Source organism: Ostrea edulis, chromosome 6, assembly GCF_947568905.1.
Source record: "Ostrea edulis chromosome 6, xbOstEdul1.1, whole genome shotgun sequence".
Classification (NCBI taxonomy): domain Eukaryota; kingdom Metazoa; phylum Mollusca; class Bivalvia; order Ostreida; family Ostreidae; genus Ostrea; species Ostrea edulis.
The window spans coordinates 17,447,409-17,471,440 of NC_079169.1; the positions used below are offsets into that span (position 1 = coordinate 17,447,409).

At 33.3% G+C, this 24,032-nt stretch overlaps 1 protein-coding gene and 2 long non-coding RNA genes across 4 annotated transcripts in view; 1 reads left to right on the plus strand and 2 right to left on the minus strand.

Annotated features, from left to right (window-relative positions):
- Positions 1-51: 51 nt before the first annotated feature.
- The window catches only part of LOC125646866 (exocyst complex component 3-like), a 75,995-nt gene continuing 52,014 nt past the window's right edge, over positions 52-24,032 (plus strand). For both annotated transcript variants that reach the window (XM_048873448.2, XM_048873449.2), the window contains exons 1-8: positions 52-257; positions 424-581; positions 2,267-2,323; positions 4,291-4,403; positions 5,035-5,125; positions 6,382-6,488; positions 9,227-9,308; positions 10,328-10,476. In XM_048873448.2, the coding sequence (XP_048729405.1) occupies positions 477-581; positions 2,267-2,323; positions 4,291-4,403; positions 5,035-5,125; positions 6,382-6,488; positions 9,227-9,308; positions 10,328-10,476 (704 nt within the window). In that variant the 5' untranslated portion in view covers positions 52-257; positions 424-476. The remainder of the gene's footprint in view (positions 258-423; positions 582-2,266; positions 2,324-4,290; positions 4,404-5,034; positions 5,126-6,381; positions 6,489-9,226; positions 9,309-10,327; positions 10,477-24,032) is intronic.
- On the minus strand, positions 13,388-14,601 carry LOC130047163 (uncharacterized). The gene is made up of 2 exons (XR_008796213.1): positions 13,924-14,601; positions 13,388-13,591 (listed from the first exon to the last, which is right to left on the minus strand). It is a non-coding gene; the product is annotated as an uncharacterized LOC130047163 (long non-coding RNA).
- The window catches only part of LOC125646893 (uncharacterized), an 8,786-nt gene continuing 355 nt past the window's right edge, over positions 15,602-24,032 (minus strand). Inside the window, exon 2 of the long non-coding RNA XR_008796216.1 lies at positions 15,602-17,633. This is a non-coding gene — a long non-coding RNA (uncharacterized LOC125646893). The remainder of the gene's footprint in view (positions 17,634-24,032) is intronic.

Here is a 24,032-nt window from a genome sequence, read left to right on the forward strand (position 1 = left end):
TCTCAACTTGTCGTGATTTGCACGCTCTTCTCTGACGTTACCCTACGTTACTTGGCATAACACGTAATCACGTGAGACGCGAGAGGTCACGAGAATGGGGGAACAACGGAAGTGTGAAGAATGATGTAAACAAATGGAAAACAGATAGACGTTTCAATGTTTAGCGGATTTAATCAAGGCGACATAATCAACTAGTAAATTACTTACATTCTGATTAGAATGCACAAAGAATATCTTAAGCGGAAGCGTTGTGCACGGTACGTGTTTTCAGTTCGAAATATCTCTGCTCGTAACTTGTTTACGCCCACATGTCGTCATTGATTTGAAAGAAATTGTGGCAGTATGCTATTTAATTCTATGCTTTTGAAATGATACTTAAATAAATCAGGTATATAAATAAAATAAAAACACTTGTATTTCCAGATAACCTACAAATATTCATTTACAAGCCCTATAAGATTTCGATAACAGCAAGAATGGCAGCAGAATCCACTCTAAGTCCTCCAGCTCCTCTGGATCTTGGAAGAATGGAAATGGAGGCCAAGGAAACTGCCAAGAAACACATAGCAAATTTGTTACAGGTATTAAACAGATTTGAAAATGAAAGTAGGCTAACTTTGATTTCACTTCAGTGCACTGGAGGTGAGTCTGTCAGGTTGGGAACACTTCCCCTATAGCGAGATATTCTCGCTAAAATGCGATTATCCCTCTTTAGCGAGAAATAAACATTAGTGTTTTGGTGTCTTTATTGAAAATAATGGCAAATCCCATGCAACGCTGAATAAGTGCGACACACACTCAACATGAAGTGAATTGTCTCTATGAAATTGACAATATAGTCAAGAAATTTCATATCAAAGTTGCTGCGTAAGAGAGAAGCAGTCTGAAATCCAATACACACCGTGAGTGTTTTTGTTTTGATTAATATATTTCCAGAAGCATCACACATTTTAGCACTTTTTCTTCTTTTCACGTGAAACACGAAGAGTTGTATTCCACAGGTGTTTTTCTCGGTTGTATGGGATATATTTACTCTCGCTAGAGAGGGATAATCGCGTTTTAGCGAAAATATCTCGCTATAGGGGAAGTGTTCCCAACCTGTCTGTGACAGTGATTTTATTCATGATCATGAAAAAGGCAGAATGCTCATTCACTGTTATAGGATTTATGTTGATATTCTATCTGCATAATTGCATATAGATCATTATACATCTACATATACTTGTTTATATAGTACTAACACATGTGTATCTTGTGTAACAGGAAGGGAGAAAATGCAACGGACCAGACCGGGATTCGAACCCGGGCCCCCTGAATCTCTAGCCAGAATCTTAATCCCCTGGCAGATATTTTCACCTGTCAGTTCCAGGGGCTGGTCCACGGCACCAAATGTAACAGGAAGGGAGAAAATGCAATGGACCAGATCCGGATTTGAACCCGGGCCCCATAAATCGCAATGTAGCTGTCAGCCAGGTTTGATCGCCGGTGGCCAGTTAGCTCAGTTGGTAGAACACCTGACTAGAGATTCAGAAGGCCCGGGTTCGAATCCTGGTCTGGTGTGTTGCATTTTCTCCCTTCCTGTTACACTTAAAAAATGTGACAAGAGGTTCCCTGACTCTCAATTTTATATGGTGACATGCATTCTTGAAAGCAAGGAAAAGATCTGGGAAGCATGTATATTAATTGTCAACAGTGAAGCCTAGGTTTAATTATTTGATGATTGAATAAATGTGCATAGTCAAGGTTAGAAATAATTATTTTTATTCACTGGTCACTTGGGCTATCAACTTAAATGTTTACTGTTCAACTTTTACTGTCCTGTCGGACCAGTGGATATGAAAATTTTTAATAATGGAACATTTTCATGATTAGGTCTAATATCTTGTTTATTTAAACTAGCATCAACAGCAGGTTTTAAAGACTCATGATCTTACTATTCTTATCCTTGTTTTTCAAGTTTAAACTTAGAAAATACATGTAGTTGGTTTGATATTCTTTTTTGTCATTTGTGGAAGTATAGTGTCATAAGATTACAAACACATTGCGAATACGTCAGTTTAGAGATATGTCTGAGTTGAACATAGTAAGGCTCGAAACATTTTGTTAATATGGGATAAATCAGTGAATGTGCTCAGTAATTTATTAAGTTTTTCATACTTAGTTTCATCCCTTGAATTCGACTGATACACAAACTACATGGAGGTCAAGCCCTTAGTCTAATCCTATTAAAGTAGAATTTATCATAGTGTTTCTGTTTCCTTCACAGCGACCAGAGCAGTTGGAAAGAGTCGATCAATACAAGAGAAGAATTTCCCGCAAAAAGGTAAAGTAAATATCGATAGAGAAGGTAAATTAAATAAATATTGATAGAAAAGTAGAGTAAATTTTATTTAAAGTCAGTACTATATACATACAACGAACCCAACACAAGGTCTGTAGAGCTTTTTAACTGACTATCAAATATATCAAAGACAGAGACACATAACATGCATGTACACATATACACAGACATATCACAGATTAACAAAAGAATACAAAATAGAAACAAAACATTTCATGCAAGAATAGACAGATACGAAATCATAAGATTTAGAGGAAGAAATAAAATACTACAAGCAAGAGTAGATGTATATAAAAATTATCATTGAAATTCAATCTAATTCGCAAAAGGTCCGGCAATGTTTGCGAATAAATTCTCAGTGAATGTAGAACTGCACTAAGTAACTGTAAATGGGATTAAATCAAATTTGCAAGAGTTGCCTCCCTTAAAATGCAATGATGGTGGTTTGAAGAATGCTAGTTGCTGACAATTGATAACTAGGAGGCAATATCAACAGTCATTGAGTAATTTTACAATGGCCTTCATTTTTGCAGTTACTGCCCTTACACTGGAAGTAGGGGGCATGCTTACTGATGGGGTCCTAAGCTTCAGATAAAATAGTTTAGCAACAAATAGGGTATTGTAAAGCTTACGGTATCAAAATCTTTATTTTGGGCTGAGTTTTAACAAGCTGTATCATATCTCTTATAATAACAAAGTTTAGTTTATTCGATTTTACGAAGAACTCTTTATAGAATATACATTTCCAGAGTTGGTGAAAGAGCATAAAAATCTACCAGACATCATATCCTGTAGATTAGGGATAATTTAGAAATCTACCAGACCAGTAAAAAATTGAACAGACGAAATAAAAAAAAATCTGAGATTGTTTCACCCGTTATTTTCAAGCCTTGAGTCTGACAGTTTAAAACATTAACTTGTTTCTCTAGTTTTTGACCACATAGGAAATAAGTTTGTTGTGGTTTGATTTTCATCCTTTTATGCTCACAGGTTATACACCAGACCCCCCCCCCCTCCCCCCCTCCCCCCTCCCTAGGGGACAACCTATAGATCAAACTTTGCTTGTTAAATATAACAATCTTAGCATGACCCAATAACAAAGAAAGTACATTGTCAATAAAATAGGGCACCCCCTTCTCTCTCTCTTTTGCTATGTGCTTGATGATGTTTTGTGTGTACTTTTGGTTATTAAGTTGATTTACACAAAAGATTGAATCACTAGCGTACGTTAAAAAACAGATTTCAACAGAAAAATTACATTAGAGATACAGATTCGATATACTTAACATTGACACCAAATGTATTTTGTCCACAGTGTGAAAGGATTACAAGTTAATGATTGCATGCGTAGGTTGCATGTGAAATTTCTGGCGTATCCATTGCGGTTTTTTGGTAGTCAATGATATTGGTAAAAAGTAGTAATGAAGAATTACTCAATCTTATTATTCTGATCTAAACTGAAACACCGTGGACTGCGAAAAACCACATACAGGACACATGAATATGATAAATGACTTAGAATTTTGTACAGTCATATCATTTGTCAGTAATTACACTTAATTTCTACAAAAATTCCTTAACTGGCATTTAATTACAATCAAAAATAGTAAATTCTTTACCTATTCCTTATAATGACACAATCACTTGAGGACCCCATCGTGTTGTGCGCCCCCTGTATTCAGGGGGAAATAACTCATGCTGCACTGCGAACAATGTATCCCATTCTCTATTTAATTGTTTCAGCCACAGTTTGGCCTGAGCAGAAATATATTTGTGGAATGACCTTTATATACTGATAATTTGACAGATTTATGTCAAACAGAAAGCTTTCATACACAGATACTATAACCATAATATGGATTTTTAGTTCAATGTTTGTATATTAGATAAAAGTCATTTCTTGATTGATTTATCAATTGATTACTGATATGGCTGTTTTCCATTCGCAGGCTTCTGTGGACACGATGCTGAAAACCGCAGTGCAGTCCCAGCTTGATGGAGTCAGAACTGGTTTAAACCAGTTACAGAGTGCTCTTCAGGATGTATATGAAATCAAACAGAGGTAACATCATTTGGATGTTTTCCTCAATCCAAGTATACATGCAAGAATCCACACATTTAGTTATTAAAAATGTAAATTTCATTTTTGAAAATACACGAGGGTGTGAACTGTGCTGGCATACTTCTTGGAGCATCTTAGCGCTTCATGAAATGTATACTGCCATGGACTGTTGCAGTTCATACCCTCGTATATTTCCAAAATTGAAATTTATATTTTATGTTAACATTCTACTTTCATTTCTTTCGGATTTCCCAGCCGTAGACAAACTACACTTAACAAGATTTGTGTTCACACTGTTTTCTACTGCAGTGTATTCATGAGGAAATGGCCGTCATTAAACCCAAAGATACCAAAGGAAATGTAGATACATGTACATGGTATATGTACTATAAAATGTCTTGAAAAATAATGGATTTTGTAATCTGTAATCAGCAGATTTTTGTACAGTTCTGTATATCCAGTAACAATTTGTGGAATATTATTAATTAATTCTGCATATTAGATTATTAAAGTGGAAAATGGTATCTCTTGTCTGAAAATCTTATCTTTATGTCATGTTTAGGGGAAGATATAATATGGCTACACATTTGCAGTAAACTTTGGGACTAACACGTGTCTTTAATTTGAACAGACTTGATGAGGTAGATGAGGCTTACAGGTCAATCTCCCCTCTACACACAAAACTGATGGAACTGAAAAAGGAGAACACTAGATATTGTCAGGTGCGACACACAATACCTTTATATACATGTACTTGCCATTTAGAATTTTTAGACATCTATACAAAATATTTATCTATTGACTTTCTGTATGCAATTCAAGTTCTTTCCTCAATGAACTTGTGAAAAAGTAAATTACACTAAAATATCTGTATCTTGAATATGCTTTATCTCGAATACCCCGCTTGAGTCGAAGTCGACCGCCGGTCCCGGCCGTTTTCCCTATATAAATGATTAAAATAACTTCTGATATTTCGAACACGGTAATCTCGAATACCCCGCTTATGTCAAAGTATTTTCAAGGTCCCATACCCAAACATTCACCTGGTTTATCTCGGAGTGCAGTCGATTTTCCGCTCTGCTTACCATACCTGGCGTCGTTAAGTCACACATTCACACCCGCGGCTACATCAATTATGATTAATGACCGCTAATCAACGCTCGCCTTTTCTGAGTAGACCCAGGTCACAATAAATGGTTCAACAGCTTGGGTGATTAGTGAAGCCTTCCAACATTACGGCTAAAGTTCACCGCCAATTATGAACTAACATTCCCAATTCCAGGGATGGTGTTTTGAACGACACATGCTCTATCATTAACATGTGGGTTAGATAAACGCACAAAATCGTCGAAGTACGCTTGAAGGTAATGCTCTTAATAACGATAATGCATTTAATAACACACGCTTCATCATTAAAACTAGTACAAAGAAAACACGAAAATTTATTTAATAAACATAAAAAAGATTTTTTTTTTTAAATCCGTCTTTTTTGTTTCTTACGTGATAGGTTCTTTCATTACAACGCAATAACTACATCCCAGTCGAGCCTGGACATCAGTAAACTTAAAGTAACCATACAGGCATGATCATCTTAATTTTGAAACACATTGTGAATTCAATTGGATGTTTATATATATATATTAAAAAAACCGAAATGTTTGTTTTTGAAATTCCACAATATTAATTTATCAACTTGTATTAAACTATAAGAAATGGCAACGGGGTTGTTGTTTATAATGCAAATCCCATACTATTCATCAAATATCCTCCTTCAAAAAATATCCAAGATCGATTTTGGATATCTCGGACCTCCGGATATCTCGAAGTTTTTTCGAGGTCCCTCGGACTTCGAGATAGAGATATTTTACTGTAATTAGTTGTACTTTTGGATTTTGAAGGAAATTTTTTTCTTGTACTGGCTTTTATTAGAATTTCATTTTTCTTTTCAACATGTTGGAATTCTTTTGTTTTGCTGCAGCTTGCATCAGCCATGGAGAATCTCAAACACATATTTACTGCACCAGAAATTGTCAGAAAAACCGAGGAACTGATAAATGAAGGAAAACTACTTCAAGCCCACAAACAGTGAGTGATGATTTTAGATGTGTGAGTGATGACTTTAGATGTGTGAGTGAAGACTTTAGATGTGTGAGTGAAGACTTTAGATGTGTGAGAGATGACTTTAGATGACTTTAGACTTTAGATGTGTGAGTGATGACTTTAGATGTGTGAGTGATGACTTTAGATGTGTGAGTGAAGACTTTAGATGTGTGAGAGATGACTTTAGATGACTTTAGACTTTAGATGTGTGAGTGATGACTTTAGATGTGTGAGTGATGACTTTAGATGTGTGAGTGAAGACTTTAGATGTGTGAGTGAAGACTTTAGATGTGTGAGTGATGACTTTAGATGTGTGAGTGATGACTTTAGATGTGTGAGTGAAGACTTTAGATGTGTGAGTGAAGACATTAGGTGTGTGAGTGATGATTTTAGATGTGTGAGTGAAGACTTTAGGTGTCTGAGTGAAGACTTTAGATGTCTGAGTGAAGACTTTAGATGTGTGAGTGATGATTTTAGATGTGTGAGTGATGACTTTAGGTGTGTGAGTGAAGATTTTAGGTGTCTGAGTGAAGACTTTAGATGTGTGAGTGAAGACTTTAGGTGTCTGAGTGAAGACTTTAGATGTGTGAGTGATGACTTTAGATGACTTTAGACTTTAGATGTGTGAGTGATGACTTTAGGTGTGTGAGTGAAGACTTTAGGTGTCTGAGTGAAGACTTTAGATGTGTGAGTGAAGACTTTAGATGTGTGAGTGAAGACTTTAGATGTGTGAATGAAGACTTTAGATGACTTTAGACTTTAGATGTGTGAGTGAAGACTTTAGATGTGTGAGTGAAGATTTTAGGTGTGTGAGTGAAGACTTTAGGTGTCTGAGTGATGACTTTAGATGTGTGAGTGAAGACTTTAGGTGTGTGAGTGAAGATTTTAGATGTGTGAGTGAAAAATCCAATATGCAAATCAAATTAAAGTTATTTTGTAAAACTAAACATGGTTATCAAAAAGAACTATATTCACTTGTAGAAAGTTATTCAATAATTAATTTTTGATAGAGGGAAAGAACAAAAAAATTCCGTAATCAGTGATTACATAAATATACATAGTGATATATAAGATTTACAGAAATATATGCTGTTCGTTTTGATCAATGCATAGAAAAAAGTCTAAGACAAAGTCAAGTAAAAGACATATAGATAGTGCCTGTAGTTGAGGGCACCTAGAGAAGGCTCAGCATTGGTTGACTTAAGAAATGAAACTTCTAATTCTTTGTTTGATGCATGTATCAAATGAAATATTGGACAGAAAACTTCATCAATGGGTGTAGCAGCGCATTGATGAAGTTTTCCGTCCAATTTTTGGTTTGATACATGCATCAAACAAAGAATTAGAAGTTTTATTTCTTATCATTTAATTATGTTTTTTTAAATAGAACAAATAGTTTCTCCCATCAAAAAGCTTGAATTGACGTTTTTGAAAGGTCGCGTAGGAATACATATATGTAACAATGAAAACAACAACAAAACGGCATGACTGTGCATTCAGGTCAGGTACAGTTACTGTGCAGAATTAAATGGATTATATGCCAAATTAAAGGCGCAATGGTTAAAAGCTGAATTAAATGTAAAGGAAGAGAACAAGTGGTAACTGAATGTATGCTGCATTGTGTTGAGGGAGACATTGAACACTTGTTTTGTTGTAAGAACGGTGGAATGCAACTCGGCTCCAATTCAACATCAAGTAAAAAACTTAACACCTCTTCATCTAAAATGCACTCATTGACTGGGCCCCATATAACACAGTTCAATTTCATTAATATCTCCCAAATCAAAATTCGCTGCTTGTTCCGTCATGCTATCAAACTCGTAAAGCAGACGATACGTACCGGGAACTCGTGTAATTTGTCGACTTCTACCAGTCAATGGTCTACATCATCAAGTTGACTATTCTGCAACGTCATCACTAGGCCTATGCATGTTGTTTCTTTAAATCAATTTGTATTTTATTCATATCTTTGGTTGTGTTTATTTTTGATAGCTATAAAAAACAAAAATCAAATGAATGCTTTTCGTTTATAATGCTTGTGTGGAAATTCTCGTTCTATAAATAGCACTAAAATTAGAACGGGGAAGATGCATTCCAGAGAAAAGTAGTCCCGCATACTTAGTGCAGATGAATGACGAACAAAATTTTTCTTTTTTACTTAGAAATCAAATGAATTTTTCATCCAATCAGCATCATTGTTAAGTCATCACTTTAAAAGTTATTAAATGATAATGGTTTCTGTGGGTAAAAACCTTAAATTTTAACCTTAACTATAGGTACGATTTGTTTAATTATACTGATACATCTATTAGACTTTGTATATGTTAAACAAAGCAAAACACTCAGGTTTAAGGCCATTAAATGAAGTTTTCAGTTGTCGTAATAGAGTGATAAAAAACATATCGCCAAGCGTTAACATTTCGTAACGTATTTCAAAAAACAGTTAACATGAAGCAAAATCTAACTTCTCATTTGTTACTTGTAACGGTTAATCTTGATTTGACGGTTGTAAACATCCATTTTCCCATGTATGCGCATAATCTGTGCACACATGATAATTTTTATAGCATCACCCCTTGTCAAGTATTGGTTCGTGTTGCTTATGGGTGTGCTTTCTGTTTTCAGAGGGTAGCAAGATGTTTTTCCAAATGTTTCTCGACCAGTGGACTAAATTACATGAAAGTATAATAACAGAGATGAACATAATTTTGATGTATTTGTAGCTTAACAGACTTGGAACAGTCCAGAGATGACCTGATGTTTGAGCTTTATAAACAACCTCAGCAGAGTCCCACTGATAATAATGTAAGTTACCATCCAGAGATGACCTGATGTTTGAGCTTTATAAACAACCTCAGCAGAGTCCCACTGATAATAATGTAAGTTACAGTCCAGAGATGACCTGATGTTTGAGCTTTATAAACAACCTCAGCAGAGTCCCACTGATAATAATGTAAGTTACAGTCCAGAGATGACCTGATGTTTGAACCTCAGCAGAATCCCACTGATAATAATGTAAGTTACCATCCAGAGATGACCTGATGTTTGAGCTTTATAAACAACCTCAGCAGAGTCCCACTGATAATAATGTAAGTTACCGTCCAGAGATGACCTGATGTTTGAACCTCAGCAGAATCCCACTGATAATAATGTAAGTTACCATCCAGAGATGACCTGATGTTTGAGCTTTATAAACAACCTCAGCAGCCACTGATAATAATGTAAATTATACACTGACAATAATGCTAATGACACTAATAATCTTGTTTACAAGTCTTAGAGCTCTACAAGCTTTTTCTGTGAAGTCCTGTAGTGACTTTGACCTTTGACCTCAAAATCTATAGAATTCTTCCTCTCTTAATAACAAAGCTACATGTGAAGTTTCTATGATGTCTGGTAGTGACCTTTGACCCCAAAATCAGTAGGATTCTTCCTCTCTTGATAACAAAGCTACTGAATATATTTATAATATAGGTCTTTACTTAGTCAGATTGTGAAAGTTTGAGAGATTGCTTAATTACATGGAGAGAAAAATTGGCACCAAGACTTCTCTTTGAGAGATTGAGAACTTTGATATCAAACTTCGAGCCATTAAGATTCACCTGTACAAGAACCACCTGTTTTTCCTTCAATATATTAACTTTATCATCTGTTTGATATTGCTAATACTGTTTTAACATAATGTTTTGAATGGCATCATTGGTTGACGTTTCGTTGTTGAATATACACGATATAATGCAAGGGCTATAAGCTGGATACTTCACTCAAACTTAAATCCGTAAACATACATGTATTTCAAACAATTCCCTTTTATTTTTTGACAGACTTTGGAAAAATATTTCCGAGATGTAATCAAGTTATCGGAGCAGCTGGGTAAACAGCTGTGGGTGATTATACAGAGGACTCTGATGTCCGTGAGGAGGGAGCCCACTCTGATCGTCACAGCTCTGAGAATCATTGAACGGGAAGAGAGGTAAGTCAAGCATGCATGTCGTGGTTGATAAAGCTGCAACAGGGTCCTCAAAGCAAGTCCAACGTTTTCTTGTCACGTTTATAAAGCTAGCAGAGTGGTGTCCTCAAAGCAAGTCCAACGTTTTCTTGTCATGTTTATAAAGCTAGCAGAGTGGTGTCCTCAAAGCAAGTCCAACGTTTTCTTGTCACGTTTATAAAGCTAGCAGAGTGGTGTCCTCAAAGCAAGTCCAACGTTTTCTTGTCATGTTTATAAAGCTAGCAGAGTGGTGTCCTCAAAGCAAGTCCAACGTTTTCTTGTCACGTTTATAAAGCTAGCAGAGTGGTGTCCTCAAAGCAAGTCCAACGTTTTCTTGTCACGTTTATAAAGCTAGCAGAGTGGTGTCCTCAAAGCAAGTCCAACGTTTTCTTGTCACGTTTATAAAGCTAGCAGAGTGGTGTCCTCTTTGCCAGGGGTCTACAGCAATGTCAGAACAGAAATAATTGCATGCTGTACTTCAATCAATCTTATCTTGAATACTGAACTGGAAATAAGTTCAAGTGTCACTCAGTATTAGTAAACCTGTGTTTTATGTGTAAATCTGTGTGTTTATGTGTAAATCTGTGTGTTTTATGTGTAAATCTGTGTGTTTTATGTGTAAATCTGTGTTTTATGTGTAAATCTGTGTGTGTTATGTGTAAATTTGTCCATTGGCAGTCTAATGGCAATGTGATGCAAGTTGTCTGATCCATATTCAGTGGCAGATTTAAGGGGGGGGGGGGGCACCTGTGCATGCCCCTCCTCCTCCCTAAATTTTCAAATTTTAGATAAATCATGACCCCTTCTTTAAAACATATTGTCTTTGTTCGTCAATTCACAGTTCTGTGCAAAACGTTTCCGATCATGGAGAAAAGGAAAAATAGTGGATTATTTTTCAAAACTTATAACCCCTGATAATGGGGGGGATAAGGTTTGTATTTAGTCCTTATCAGAATAAAACTGTAATATTGCATAACATTTTGTCAAATGCATTAATACAGCCTGTGCCAGTTCTATTCTGTTGATACTGTGAAATAATGAATGAAACAGACTGTGTTTCAGAATGGCAATTTTGCAAGCATGTGTAATTTTTATGATCACACTAATGGCGTAAAAACCTCATTCTGTATGAAAATCATAGATGATTAATATTTTTTGTAAATTGTTTTAATATGTATTTATTATTAATGTATAGATAACCATTTTCGGTAATGCGTCAGTACTTAGATTAATGCCTAATACCAAGATTTACGTGTGTAATGGGAGGGCAGAAATAATACCAAGATTTACGTGTGTAATGGGAGGGCAGAAATAATACCAAGATTTACGTGTGTAATGGGAGGGCAGAAATAATACCAAGATTTACGTGTGTAATGGGAGGGCAGAAATAATACCAAGATTTACGTGTGTAATGGGAGGGCAGAGATAATACCAAGATTTACGTATGTAATGGGAGGGCAGAGATAAGGAAGGAGCCCGACCAGAGTAAGATTGGAAACTGGGGCCTCTGAATCTCCTGCCAGGTGTTCTAACTGAGATACCTGTCCATCCCCAGTGTCCAAGACGGTCTGACTAGTACCACATTCCAACCCCCTCTCCATTAAATGTCAGATCATCCCTGATCAATTCATTGTACTCTGCATAATGTACAACTCCCAGCAATTTTCCTTGTTTATAGCAGCATCAGCCACATGTTTTACTTCAGTAAATTCACTTAAGGAGGTATGCTACACCAGAGAAATTTGATGTAGATGAAAAGTGGAGGATATGTACATGTACAACAATATTTTGAAGTTGAAAATTTCAAATTTACTTAATTTTGTCAAAAAAAACCCCAGTTTTAGTAGAAGATAATCTGAAAAAAATTTGAAACCCCTGCTGGACTCGAACCTGCGACCTACAGTTCAGCAGCCAGTATTCTAATTGAGCTACTCGGCTAGGTATTTAAATTGAAAAAGAAAAGTCAAATATTGCTGATATCAATTTTTTTGTCCATGTTTTTAAAGGAAGTCAGCCATTATGATGATGTAGAGTACCTCCTTAATATATAATTGTTCTGATGACAAGATTTCCAAGGTCAAAACCGGTCAACCAAATAAATTCAACAGAACATTCTCATGCTGTGTTGGCGATCTTTTCTATTTCTTCAAGTTTCCACTCTTGAGTACCACATGGAGTTCACTCCTTCTGCAAACCTTAAGGTGTTGGTCTCCAGTTTTGACTTTGTATTCTTTCCTTTGAGAGACCAGACTGGGATCTGAATACAGGCCTCTGTTCATACCAACACATGTTCAACCATGAGTATTTTATCTATGTGTATGTGTACATTACATAAATAATAAAAAAAGAATAAGATATTTTTAACACCTAGTATTACATTTTATCATAAAAAAATAAAAAACATAAATATGAGGTTCTACTGTACTGATTTGAAATGACTTTGTATTAAAATTCCCATCATAATTCATGTGACATGAAAAATGTTCAGAAATACAGAAATACTACTGCTGTAGTCCGCGGGGTTTAGCTTTGTATTAAAGGGAACGTAGGGTATAAAAAAATATTTTCACATTTCAAATACTAAATAATTAGTAATTAAGTCCATTGGTTATTTCCATTTGATTGTAATCTGTTGTGTAAAAATCGGCTATTAAATATAGCTACAAATTATCTGCTGGAGGCTGCCATTTTGCAAGATAAAGTTATCGCTCTTTAAGATATTTCCCACAATCCCATCTGTTTATGACGTATACCGGGCAATTGCCTCTCTGAAAGCATCTGATCATGTCTGACTGCAAAGGATATCAATATGAGCCTGATTATAATGAAGAGGAATTATTAGCAGCTTCAAATGAAAACACTAGTGCATTGGGGTAAATTGATGAAAACGACTCTCTTAATTCTTAAACTTTTAATTTTGTATTCTTTATACAAGATTGTTCATTATCTTCACTTCTTCATTCTTCACTTGAACATTCCTTAGCACATATGATGGACAATGACTGGGCAATTATATCTGTATATGTTGCACAAAGTTGATTTATTCTTCAATATGGATTGAGAGTGGGATATTTTTGTCACTATTCATGTCTTCATTGAGCTGAAAATATAAAAATGAAATCAAACCATTACTTTATAACTTTAGTAATGAATTTTCATGAAAGTGCATGTACATGTACATGTATTTCACACAACAAAGAGTTTATTTTTCATAGTAGTTTTCTCTCTTTCTGATTTATTAGTACATCTGTTTACAAGAGAATCTTACAATGTGAACCTGTATACAGCACAAATCAGTTGATTATCACTACACCCCTGCAGTAATTGCCACGTAAATGTCAAGACTTGAGAGATTAACTGCACAGGGGGAATTAAAATGACCTTGGTTGTAAAACTTTGTTAATCATTTAATAGAGAAGTGCATCAAATTACCTGTTTCCTTAGATGCTGATAGTCCAGGTTGGTCAATAGGTTCTGCATATGAGTTTTCATTGGTTTCCAAAAGAAAATGGATTAGCTGAAAAATAATGACTAATTAATTATATATACTTACTTCATATATACTATACTTCATATATACTATACTTCATTTGTTTACTTGTACATTTTCAATTTCTTTAAAAACAATAGTATAATACAAAATGTGCTAGTGCTGTGATGATTTTTGAAAGTATTACATGTATCCTGCTTTTCCTCATCTTTTTGAGCTATTTTCTCTTATTTCTTAGGCTTGCTGCCATCAAATATTTTAGTTACTGCATCTTCTTTTTAATAGGTTTTGGTGTGTATCCCAATATCTTAACTTAAATAGATATTAATTTAACTTTGAATATTTAAAAAGCAGTGTTTACCCATCCCTTCATATTTAGGCTGTACAAAATGTTCACTGGATAAGGATAGATTAAATTAGAAAATTATTATATAAGTAAAAGTTTGTTGTAAATAAACTCTGGTTATACACATTAAGAATTATTAGTATTTACTGAGTAAAAAGCAAATATAACTGGTACTTACCCTGATATCCTCTTTAAAAGACTCTTTCTCAAAATGCCGTTCAAAAACAAAAGATTCATTTCCAAGGTTATGTATCCAATTATTGCACAATGTTCATAGTTTTTTTTAGGGGGGGGGGGGGGAGATCAGGGATGCTAAAAGGTAGATACATGTATTCCTTTTCCTTTGACCACAGTGCAAAATTTCGCTTGCACTCCCGACATTTAGATTATAGATACTCTGTAACCCATTTAGTGCTATAGGCACAGCAGTTGTAATGAATTGCCGCATACACGTCATCAGCCGCCATGATAAGAGATTCTCCCATTCAGCTCAGTTTTCAGTGTAAATGACAGATTAAATCTTGTTATCAACAGCAATTATTTTTTCTATGCTAGATTTTGTTGTCTGCATGGTACCAGTTTTCACATATCAAAATTTGATTTTTGACCATACGTTCCCTTTAAAATTCCCATCATAATTCATGTGGCATGAAAAGTGGTCAGAAATATAGAAATACTACTTCAATCTGCAGTCTGCGGGGTTTAGCTTGTAACCAAAATAGGACTATTTTGTAAAAATGTTGTAAAATAATGTAACCAAAAGGACTGTTTTGTGAAGAATGTTAAACTTTACAAATTTACCAATGTCGAAAAATTAGTAAAAATTTGCATCAGGTAAAAATTATCCATTAGTATGTGTCAAAAAATTATTTGAAAGAAATGTCAAACTACAGGAGGTACATCACAGAGGGCTGTTAGTGCTATAATCTTCGTAAATGACTGTATAGTTATTTGTGTCATCATTTGACACAGAAATAATTATTAGGGAAGTCCTTGTTCCTGTGTAGTACTGTACACTGTACGGTACCGGTATGTATATAATTCACCTTCACTTAAACATTCTCTCACTAAGTCAGTGATTGTTGATTATTGTTTATTATTTCACTCAGTGACAGTTTACCGTTTGATCAGGGTATAGCTGAACATTTCAGGCACTGCATCATTCCGTTTTCTTTATAAAGATATAACCGGTGTCTGGATATATCCTAGGACATATTACACATGGGGAAAATGATAACATACTTCAGATTTGAAAGAAAAGAGAAAGAACCAAGTTGTATGTACATACTTTATATGTCAGACATACTGAATAGGAGTGATTAGTTTCAGGGTTTAAACTTGGCACTTAAATTGCCACCTCATCAAAGTACTAAAATATCTTGTATGTTTATAAAATCACTTAACTTGCTCACCCACATGGTAATATTGAATTCTTCAAGATGTCGCTTTCAGTTTGTCACGTTTTATGTCAGTATTACCAGCTACTGTTCATATGTCATTGTTAGGCAGTGATTATTTTTGTCAAATCCCAAGAACCAGCAAGCTGTACAAACTCTGTAGTTACCACCTATGTATGTGAGTTGTGAGCTATTAAGCCTATGTATGTGAGTTGTGAGCTATTAAACCTATGTATGTGAGTTGTGAGCTATTAAACCTATGTATGTGAGTTGCGAGCTATTAAGCCTATGTATGTGAGTTGTGAGCTATTAAACCTATGTATGTGAGTTGTGAGCTATTAAACCTATGTATGTGAGTTGTGAGCTATTAAACCTATGTATGTGAGTTGTGAGTTATTAAACCTATGTATGTGAGTTGTGAGCTATTAAACCTATGTATGTGAGTTGTGAGCTATTAAACCTATGTATGTGAGTTGTGAGCTATTAAACCTATGTATGTGAGTTGTGGGCTATTAAACCTATGTATGTGAGTTGTGAGCTATTAAACCTATGTATGTGAGTTGCAAGCTATTAAGCCTATGTATGTGAGTTGTGAGCTATTAAGCCTATGTATGTGAGTTGTGAGCTATTAAGCCTATGTATGTATGTGAGTTGTGAGCTATTAAGCCTATGTATGTATGTGAGTTGTGAGCTATTAAACCTATGTATGTATGTGAGTTGTGAGCTATTAAACCTATGTATGTATGTGAGTTGTGAGCTATTAAGCCTATGTATGTGAGTTGTGAGCTATTAAACCTATGTATGTGAGTTGCGAGCTATTAAACCTATGTATGTGAGTTGTGAGCTATTAAGCCTATGTATGTGAGTTGTGAGCTATTAAACCTATGTATGTGAGTTGTGAGCTATTAAGCCTATGTATGTGAGTTGTGAGCTATTAATGAGTTGTGGGCTAGCACCTATGTATGTGATTTGCGAGCTATTAAGCCTATGTATGTATGTAAGTTGTGGACTAGCACCTATGTATGTGAGTTGCGAGCTATTAAGCCTATATATGTGAGTTGTAAGCTATTAAACCTATGTATGTGAGTTGTGAGCTATTAAGCCTATGTATGTGAGTTGCAAGCTATTAAGCCTATGTATGTGAGTTGCGAGCTATTAATGAGTTGTGGGCTAGCACCTATGTATGTGAGTTGCGAGCTATTAAACCTATGTATGTGAGTTGTGAGCTATTAAACCTATGTATGTGAGTTGCGAGCTATTAAGCCTATATATGTGAGTTGTAAGCTATTAAGCCTATGTATGTGAGTTGCAAGCTATTAAGCCTATGTATGTGAGTTGTGGGCTATTAAGCCTATGTATGTGAGTTGTGAGCTATTATAAGCCTATGATTGGGCACTTAAATTTGAAATTGTATAGGAGGTGTGCATTGCTGATTTAGTTTGAGAAAAGTTTAAACCCTGATTACATGTGTAAGATTTCACTGAACCCTGCAGACACAGCCTACAACTGCTCTAATACTAATTAATCTCCAATGGCGAAATCCAGGGATTGATGAGACTGTATTGTCAGTCTCGTTCCACCGATTTGACAGGACTTTGATTGTGTAATGTTGAGGTACACACGAAAAATGTCCGTACCAGCAAGGCCCAGCGGTGCAGCGATACTCTTGAATGAATTGAGGATAGTGGCCAGACCCCAAGTCCCTCCAGCTCACCATTGAATGACAGGTCCATTGTCTGGCGTACTCGGTCATCGCACTTTGTTGGGCGGGGTTTCTGCTTTTCTTGGACAGCATAATACTGGTGTCAGTGTTGTCGTGCTCTGGCAGCCATTCTCTGACGGTAGGCAAGGTAGCGGTGATCAGTGGTAGAATGGTTATGACCACTGCACCAATGAATATGACTGTGTGCTGGAATTCAGAAGAGAAAAAAAAATCACCTGGTTTATCTAATAAATCTATTTCTGTCCATGGCGTTGTTCATTTTTTGTTATTATCTGATTTACGCTGGTTGCTTAATATACACAGAGAGGTTGTACCAACAACACACAATTATCCAATCATTACCTACAGGCACATAGAATATGAATACAAGCTTAATTGCTACACAGTTTTGTTTTTGCTATTTTTGAAGGATTGATGACATATTATGCATTCTCTACACATGCAAGTCTTAGACTTAATCAAAAAGGTTTATGACGGAAAGTAATGTCCCTATTATAAGCTTCACCACAGTTGTTAATTGAATATAAGTAAAAAATAGGTGTTGTATTACATGTAAGCTTACATACACCACTGAGTGCTCGACCATTTTGATGACATGACTATTTTAGGGTTTCCATTTGTGTACCTCATCATATGCCATAATTATATAATTCATTTTTAATTTACGTTATCAATATTTCTTCCTACGTACTTCTCCTCTCAAAATAAGTCGCATTCCTAACGTTTGTTTTATGTATGTTGATTTTTACTGCATGTGTGATGACAAGAGATTGATCAGTTTATTCCATCTGTGAGAAAAACTGCAGATAATAATTTAAAAAAAAAAAACATTGTAAGCTCCTTCCACCTCCTAATACTTTTTCATTAAAAAAAAAAAGTATATCTATATATTGGCATTGCTCCTGAAATTTGAAGACTATAAGTATAAATGCAAACTTTTATCAGTAACTGCTTCAGACGTATAAATGAAGTTTGATCTCGTACATGATGGGTGACACTAATGGGAATTTTCTTATAGTTCACATGACCTTCTAGTGCTGATCGAGCCTTTCTGATTAACTGTCACCTACACTTTTCACATTTTGACTGAAAACTGGATCAATTTCAGTTAAACTTGGCAAATAGCACAAAGCATTTTTGAGAAAAATTAAAAGATTTTATTTTTCTTAAAAGGAAGGACCACCCCCACCTCCTTTTTCCAAATCAATTACCATAGTGAAAACAAGGTGGGATGTTTAAAACATTTTATTTTAACCACTTGCATAGAAGCTTCGTTTTGTGATTAAGATTCAACTTCAAATGTTTCCCTGTGCCTAAATTTTGTACCACAATGGGGGTTCAATGTTTACATATGAATATATAGGAGTATTCTTTAGAAACCTTCCCAAGAACCACATGAGTACTTTAGCAAGCTCACATAGTTCAGGGGCCCAGATTCCATTTCACACAGAGCCTCTGAAAACCCACATAGATACAATGTGTCTCATTGAAAAGCAAATAGCCTTTAATATTAGTGAATTCAAGATTGTTAACATCGTGATCTAAGTGGCCAAGTTTGAACCGTAATTCAATATTTCTCATTATCAGTCGCAGGAGAAGTGGATGTATTTTGTGGATAACACTGTAATTCAATATTTCTCATTATCAGTCGCAGGAGAAGTGGATGTATTTTGTGGATAACACTGTTGGCTCCCTGTGTCTACATTGTTTTCTTTGGGTGACATCCGTATTTTTTATGTTTTCTCGGAATATATCCTGATACACATGTTGAATGTAGCACTAGTAAGTTTAAGATCTTTTGAGGTGCACCCGCTGCATTTTAAAATGATTGATTTTAAGGTGGAACATTACACAAAAATTACATTCAATGACTAATTAAAAAACATTGTATGACGTATGATTTCACCATGGAGTGAGTGATACTGGCTCTCAATTATTTCATATGAATTTTTTTGTAATTTTTGCAGAATGATGAAAAAGGTGCTCTGTTTGTAAATTTAGTTTAGAATCCAAATTTTGCTGTGATTTGATGCATAGTATGAATATGTATTTGAAACAAGCCTAAAATACTCAAAATTCTCATGATTTAAATAAAAATATTCATGAAAACATTGAAAATATCATTTGTAATTTTTTTTTTAAAAATGTGATTAAGATTTTTTAAAAGTCATGCCAGTTAGAAAAAAGATATATAGGACAAATAATTTTCAAAAGAATTTAAAATGAAATCATGCAGCCAAAATTTAGAAATAATGTGATTTTTCAAATTTGAACCATGCCCGATCAATGTAATTAAGTCATAGAGAACATTGCAATCAGAAAACTACATGTCCCTGATGTAAAATGATTTGCAAATTAAATGAATTTATAAAGGAAACTAATTTCATAATGAAAATCGCATTAAAAATTAGCAACAACATGATTTTTAAGTAGTTTTTATTAATCTTGATCAGGATCAGTACTTTTTTCTCTGGTTTTGTTCGTATCTAAAAAATAACAATATTTCTGAAATTTGGTCATTTCATTTCAATTTTTAAAAAAAATATTTTGTCCATTATTTACCGTTAATATGTCTTTTTTCCAAATGGCATGTTTCTTAGATTTTAGTGGTAGATTTTAAAAATATTAACAAAAAACCATTATAATTTTCATAAAATTGATATTTTTAAAATAAAAAGATATTAGCAAAAGAAAAAAAAACCATAATGATTTTCATAAAAAAAAAAAGATATTAACAAAACACTTATATTTTTCATACTATTAGATATATTTCAAAAAAGAATATTAACAAAAGACCACTATGATTTTCATAAATATTTTTTTTAAATATTAACAAAAAGACCATTATAATTTTCATAAATATTTCTTTAGAAATATTAACAAAAAACCATGATAATTTTCATAAATATATATATATATATATATATATTTTAGATATCAACAAAAGACCATTTCAATTTTCATAAATATTATTTTTTTTTAAATATTAACAAATAACCATTAAAATTTTCATACATAACAAAAAACCATCATAGTTTTCATAAATATATATTTTAAAAATATTAACAAAAAACCATTATAATTTTCATAAAGATATTTTTTTTAAAAACATTAACAAAAGACCATTATAATTTTCATAAATATATCTTTTTAAGAATATTAACAAAAGACCATTATAATTTTCATATATATATATGTATGTTTTAAGAATATTAATAAAAGACCATTATAATTTTCATAAACATATTTTTTTTTAAATATTAACAAAAAAACATTATACATTGTAATTTTCATAAATATATTTTTTAAAGAATATTAACAAAGATCATTATAATTTTCATAAACATATATTTTTAAGAATATTAACAAAAAACCATTAGAATTTTCATAAATATATATTTTTTAAAATGTTAACAAAAGACCATTAGAATTTTCATAAATATATTTTTTTAAGAATATTAACAAAAGACTGTTATAATTTTCATAAACATATTTTTTAAAGAATATTAACAAAAAACCAGTAGAATTTTTATAAATATACTTTTTTAAAAATGTTAACAAAAGACCATTAGAATTTTCATAAATATATTTTTTAAAGAATATTAACAAAAGTCTGTTATAATTTTCATAAAAATTTTCCTGAATCTTCTCTGCAGGTTTTATTAGATATTCTTTATCATGCATCAAATCAAAGTAAAGTTTGGGTTTTAATTTTATATTCGCAAAATAAACAAAACAAAATAAAACCCCAACCTTTTCATCACCCCCCCCCCCCCCCCTAAAAAAATTCACCAAAAACTCCTAGAAGATAATTGAGAATTTGTATCCCTCTTTCAATGGTAAAATCATGATGGCTTCGTGAGGGACTTAAATAAGCCATCTTAGTGTAATGAGGTTCTGCTGCAATTTTAACCATGCAGGCACATCTAATATTGAAACTTAAAAAAATTATACTTCATATATTTATAATTTTTTGAAAACTCTTAAGTGCTCTTACATATTAATGCTCTTTTTTTTTGAAAAGTGAGTATTCAAATTCACAATTGTTACTTAATTTTGTTTCCATTTTTAAATAAAAAATTTCATATTACAATTTCTGTGTTTCTTTGGAAATAATTTAAAATATTTAAGATTTTGGCAGCCGATTTGATGCTTTGCTTCAAAATAATCTTGTGTGAAAACGTATAACTGCTTTTTCGTCAGAGTAATTAATGTGGCCCATGGTCCTCTTGTTTATTATACATGATTTATATGATGCAAAGTATTTATTATGATATAATATTAAATTTAGTATTTCAATATTGATAAATGTCCCTTTAATACATGTACTGTACGTTATTTTGATTAAATATATATTGGAAACTATAGTGGAACTAGATGCAGTTCCCCTTTCTGCTTCTTTCCTATTTTTGAGTCAACAAATGATTTCAGAAGAATTTTCAAAACTTGTGGCCCAAAATGTAAATCATTGCATTCAAATACACCTGTTCTTGAAAAAATCATTGAAATAAAAATCAAAATTTAAATCATTGCATTCAATTAATACACCTGTTCTTGAGCAAATCATTGAAATTTAAAAAAAAAATCTAAAACAGCATGACAGAAAATAAACAATACTAATTGATTATAAATAAAGAATAAATAAGAATGTTGACTTAAGGCATTTTTAATTGATTAGGAATAGGTTTTGAAATAATATTAACAAATACAGTTCATTAGTGTGTAGAAGTGTTATATATAATAAGTCCAATGGGAATGACTACATGCTACAATGCAGCAGTGCATAAAATTTTAGTTGAAAGGCCAGGTAAAATTAATTAGTAGCTCTATTATCATTCCCGCCCGCCCCTCGAAAATCACCCCGCCCCGATTTTTTTTATTTTTCAAAATTACGATTTCCGGATATTTATATGTCCGGTCCGGTATCGTAAACGTACTTTGTTTCACATTGCCTTTTAGAAACCCAAATACACATGTAATTATGATTTATAAAGCCTTTTCTCAATGAGAGAAGGCATTTTCGAGGTCAAGAATACCATGGCGAAAAATAAAAAATAAAATCCTCCCACCCACCCCATTTTTTTGTGAAGTTTGAATGATAATCTACTAATTAATTTTACTTGCCCTAAATATGCAAAACTAATTCTTGAATTCTTTTTTTTACCCCTGATGATTAATTGTATGCTCTTTTTAAATAAATATTTACCTTGTAGGAAACAAATATAAATTTATGCTTCTTTCTCATGACATTACATACATGTAGCTAGGTGTTTATTCTTTCTTAATTAGGAAACAATATTTGATAATTTTAAATCTAAGTCAGATGATGTCAGCACTCTAAATTTTTTTCTACTTATTTATACAAAAGTTAATTTATATTTTTTCTTAGTACCTGATTTTTTAATAATTACAATGCGAGGAAAACACCTAAGATATTTTGAATAAATAGTTCATTTTGTGTTTACTTTGCATTCACCGTTCACACTTTGTGTTTGCATTTGTGCTCACTTCGTGCTCTGCACTCTTTATGCATTTGTTCACTGTTTACTCGTCATTCACTCACCAAACATTTATATTTGAGAAAATAATTCAGGATACACTGAAGATTAAAAAGCAAGAAATGATTTTTATATCAAATACTATTTCAAACTGGTACCTCGGGATAAATAGTGAAGGGACCACAAAAGATATTTCATATTTCTATAATTAACATATCTATATACGTTAAGTATCAAATTGAGCATATCAAATCAAAGATGATTTAGCTATTTGTGTAAAATGTATGAGGAGACCTTGGAACCAGGTTATATGAGGAGACCTTGGAACCAAGTTATAGGAGGAGACCTTGGAACCAGATTTTTGGCCCTCCAGGATGAGATATTGTAAATTTTGAAACCTTATTGCACATCAACAAGACACCATCATAGTCCAACAGATTGTAAATTCTGAAACCTTATTGCACATCAACAATCATATTCCAACAGATTGTAAATTCTGAAACCTTATTGCGCATCAACAAGACCCCATCAATCATATTCCAACAGATTGTAAATTCTGAAACTTTATTGCACATCAACAAGACCCCATCAATCATATTCCAACAGATTGTAAAAGGAGTTTTAGGAAGAAGACTAGTGCGACAAACAGACGGACCACCTGGATTTTCTTTAGGAAGGTGTGAGAATATATATGACTTATATTGATAGGAATTTTATTTTTATGTCTTTTGCTTTGAGAAATTTTCAAACAGATTAAAGAACAGGCCAAATCAATGAGTTCTAATTGCATTTTGAAAGATAACGTTTACTAATTTAAATAATATGCATCTATACAGTGTGTGTGCATTAGCTGTTGGTATTTCCTACTCTTGGATGGTTTAGATTACAGTCAAATGACATTCTTAATTAACATTAAATTCCTGAACATTTAAAGTATATTGTTATAAATAGACAAAATTGTTTAGAAGGAATTAATAGCACATCCTTAATGTTAAAGTCCAGAAACTTATTTTTAAGAAGAAAAAGAGACATTTATAAATCTACAAGTAAGACAGTCATTTATAAATCTACAAGTAAGGCAGTCATT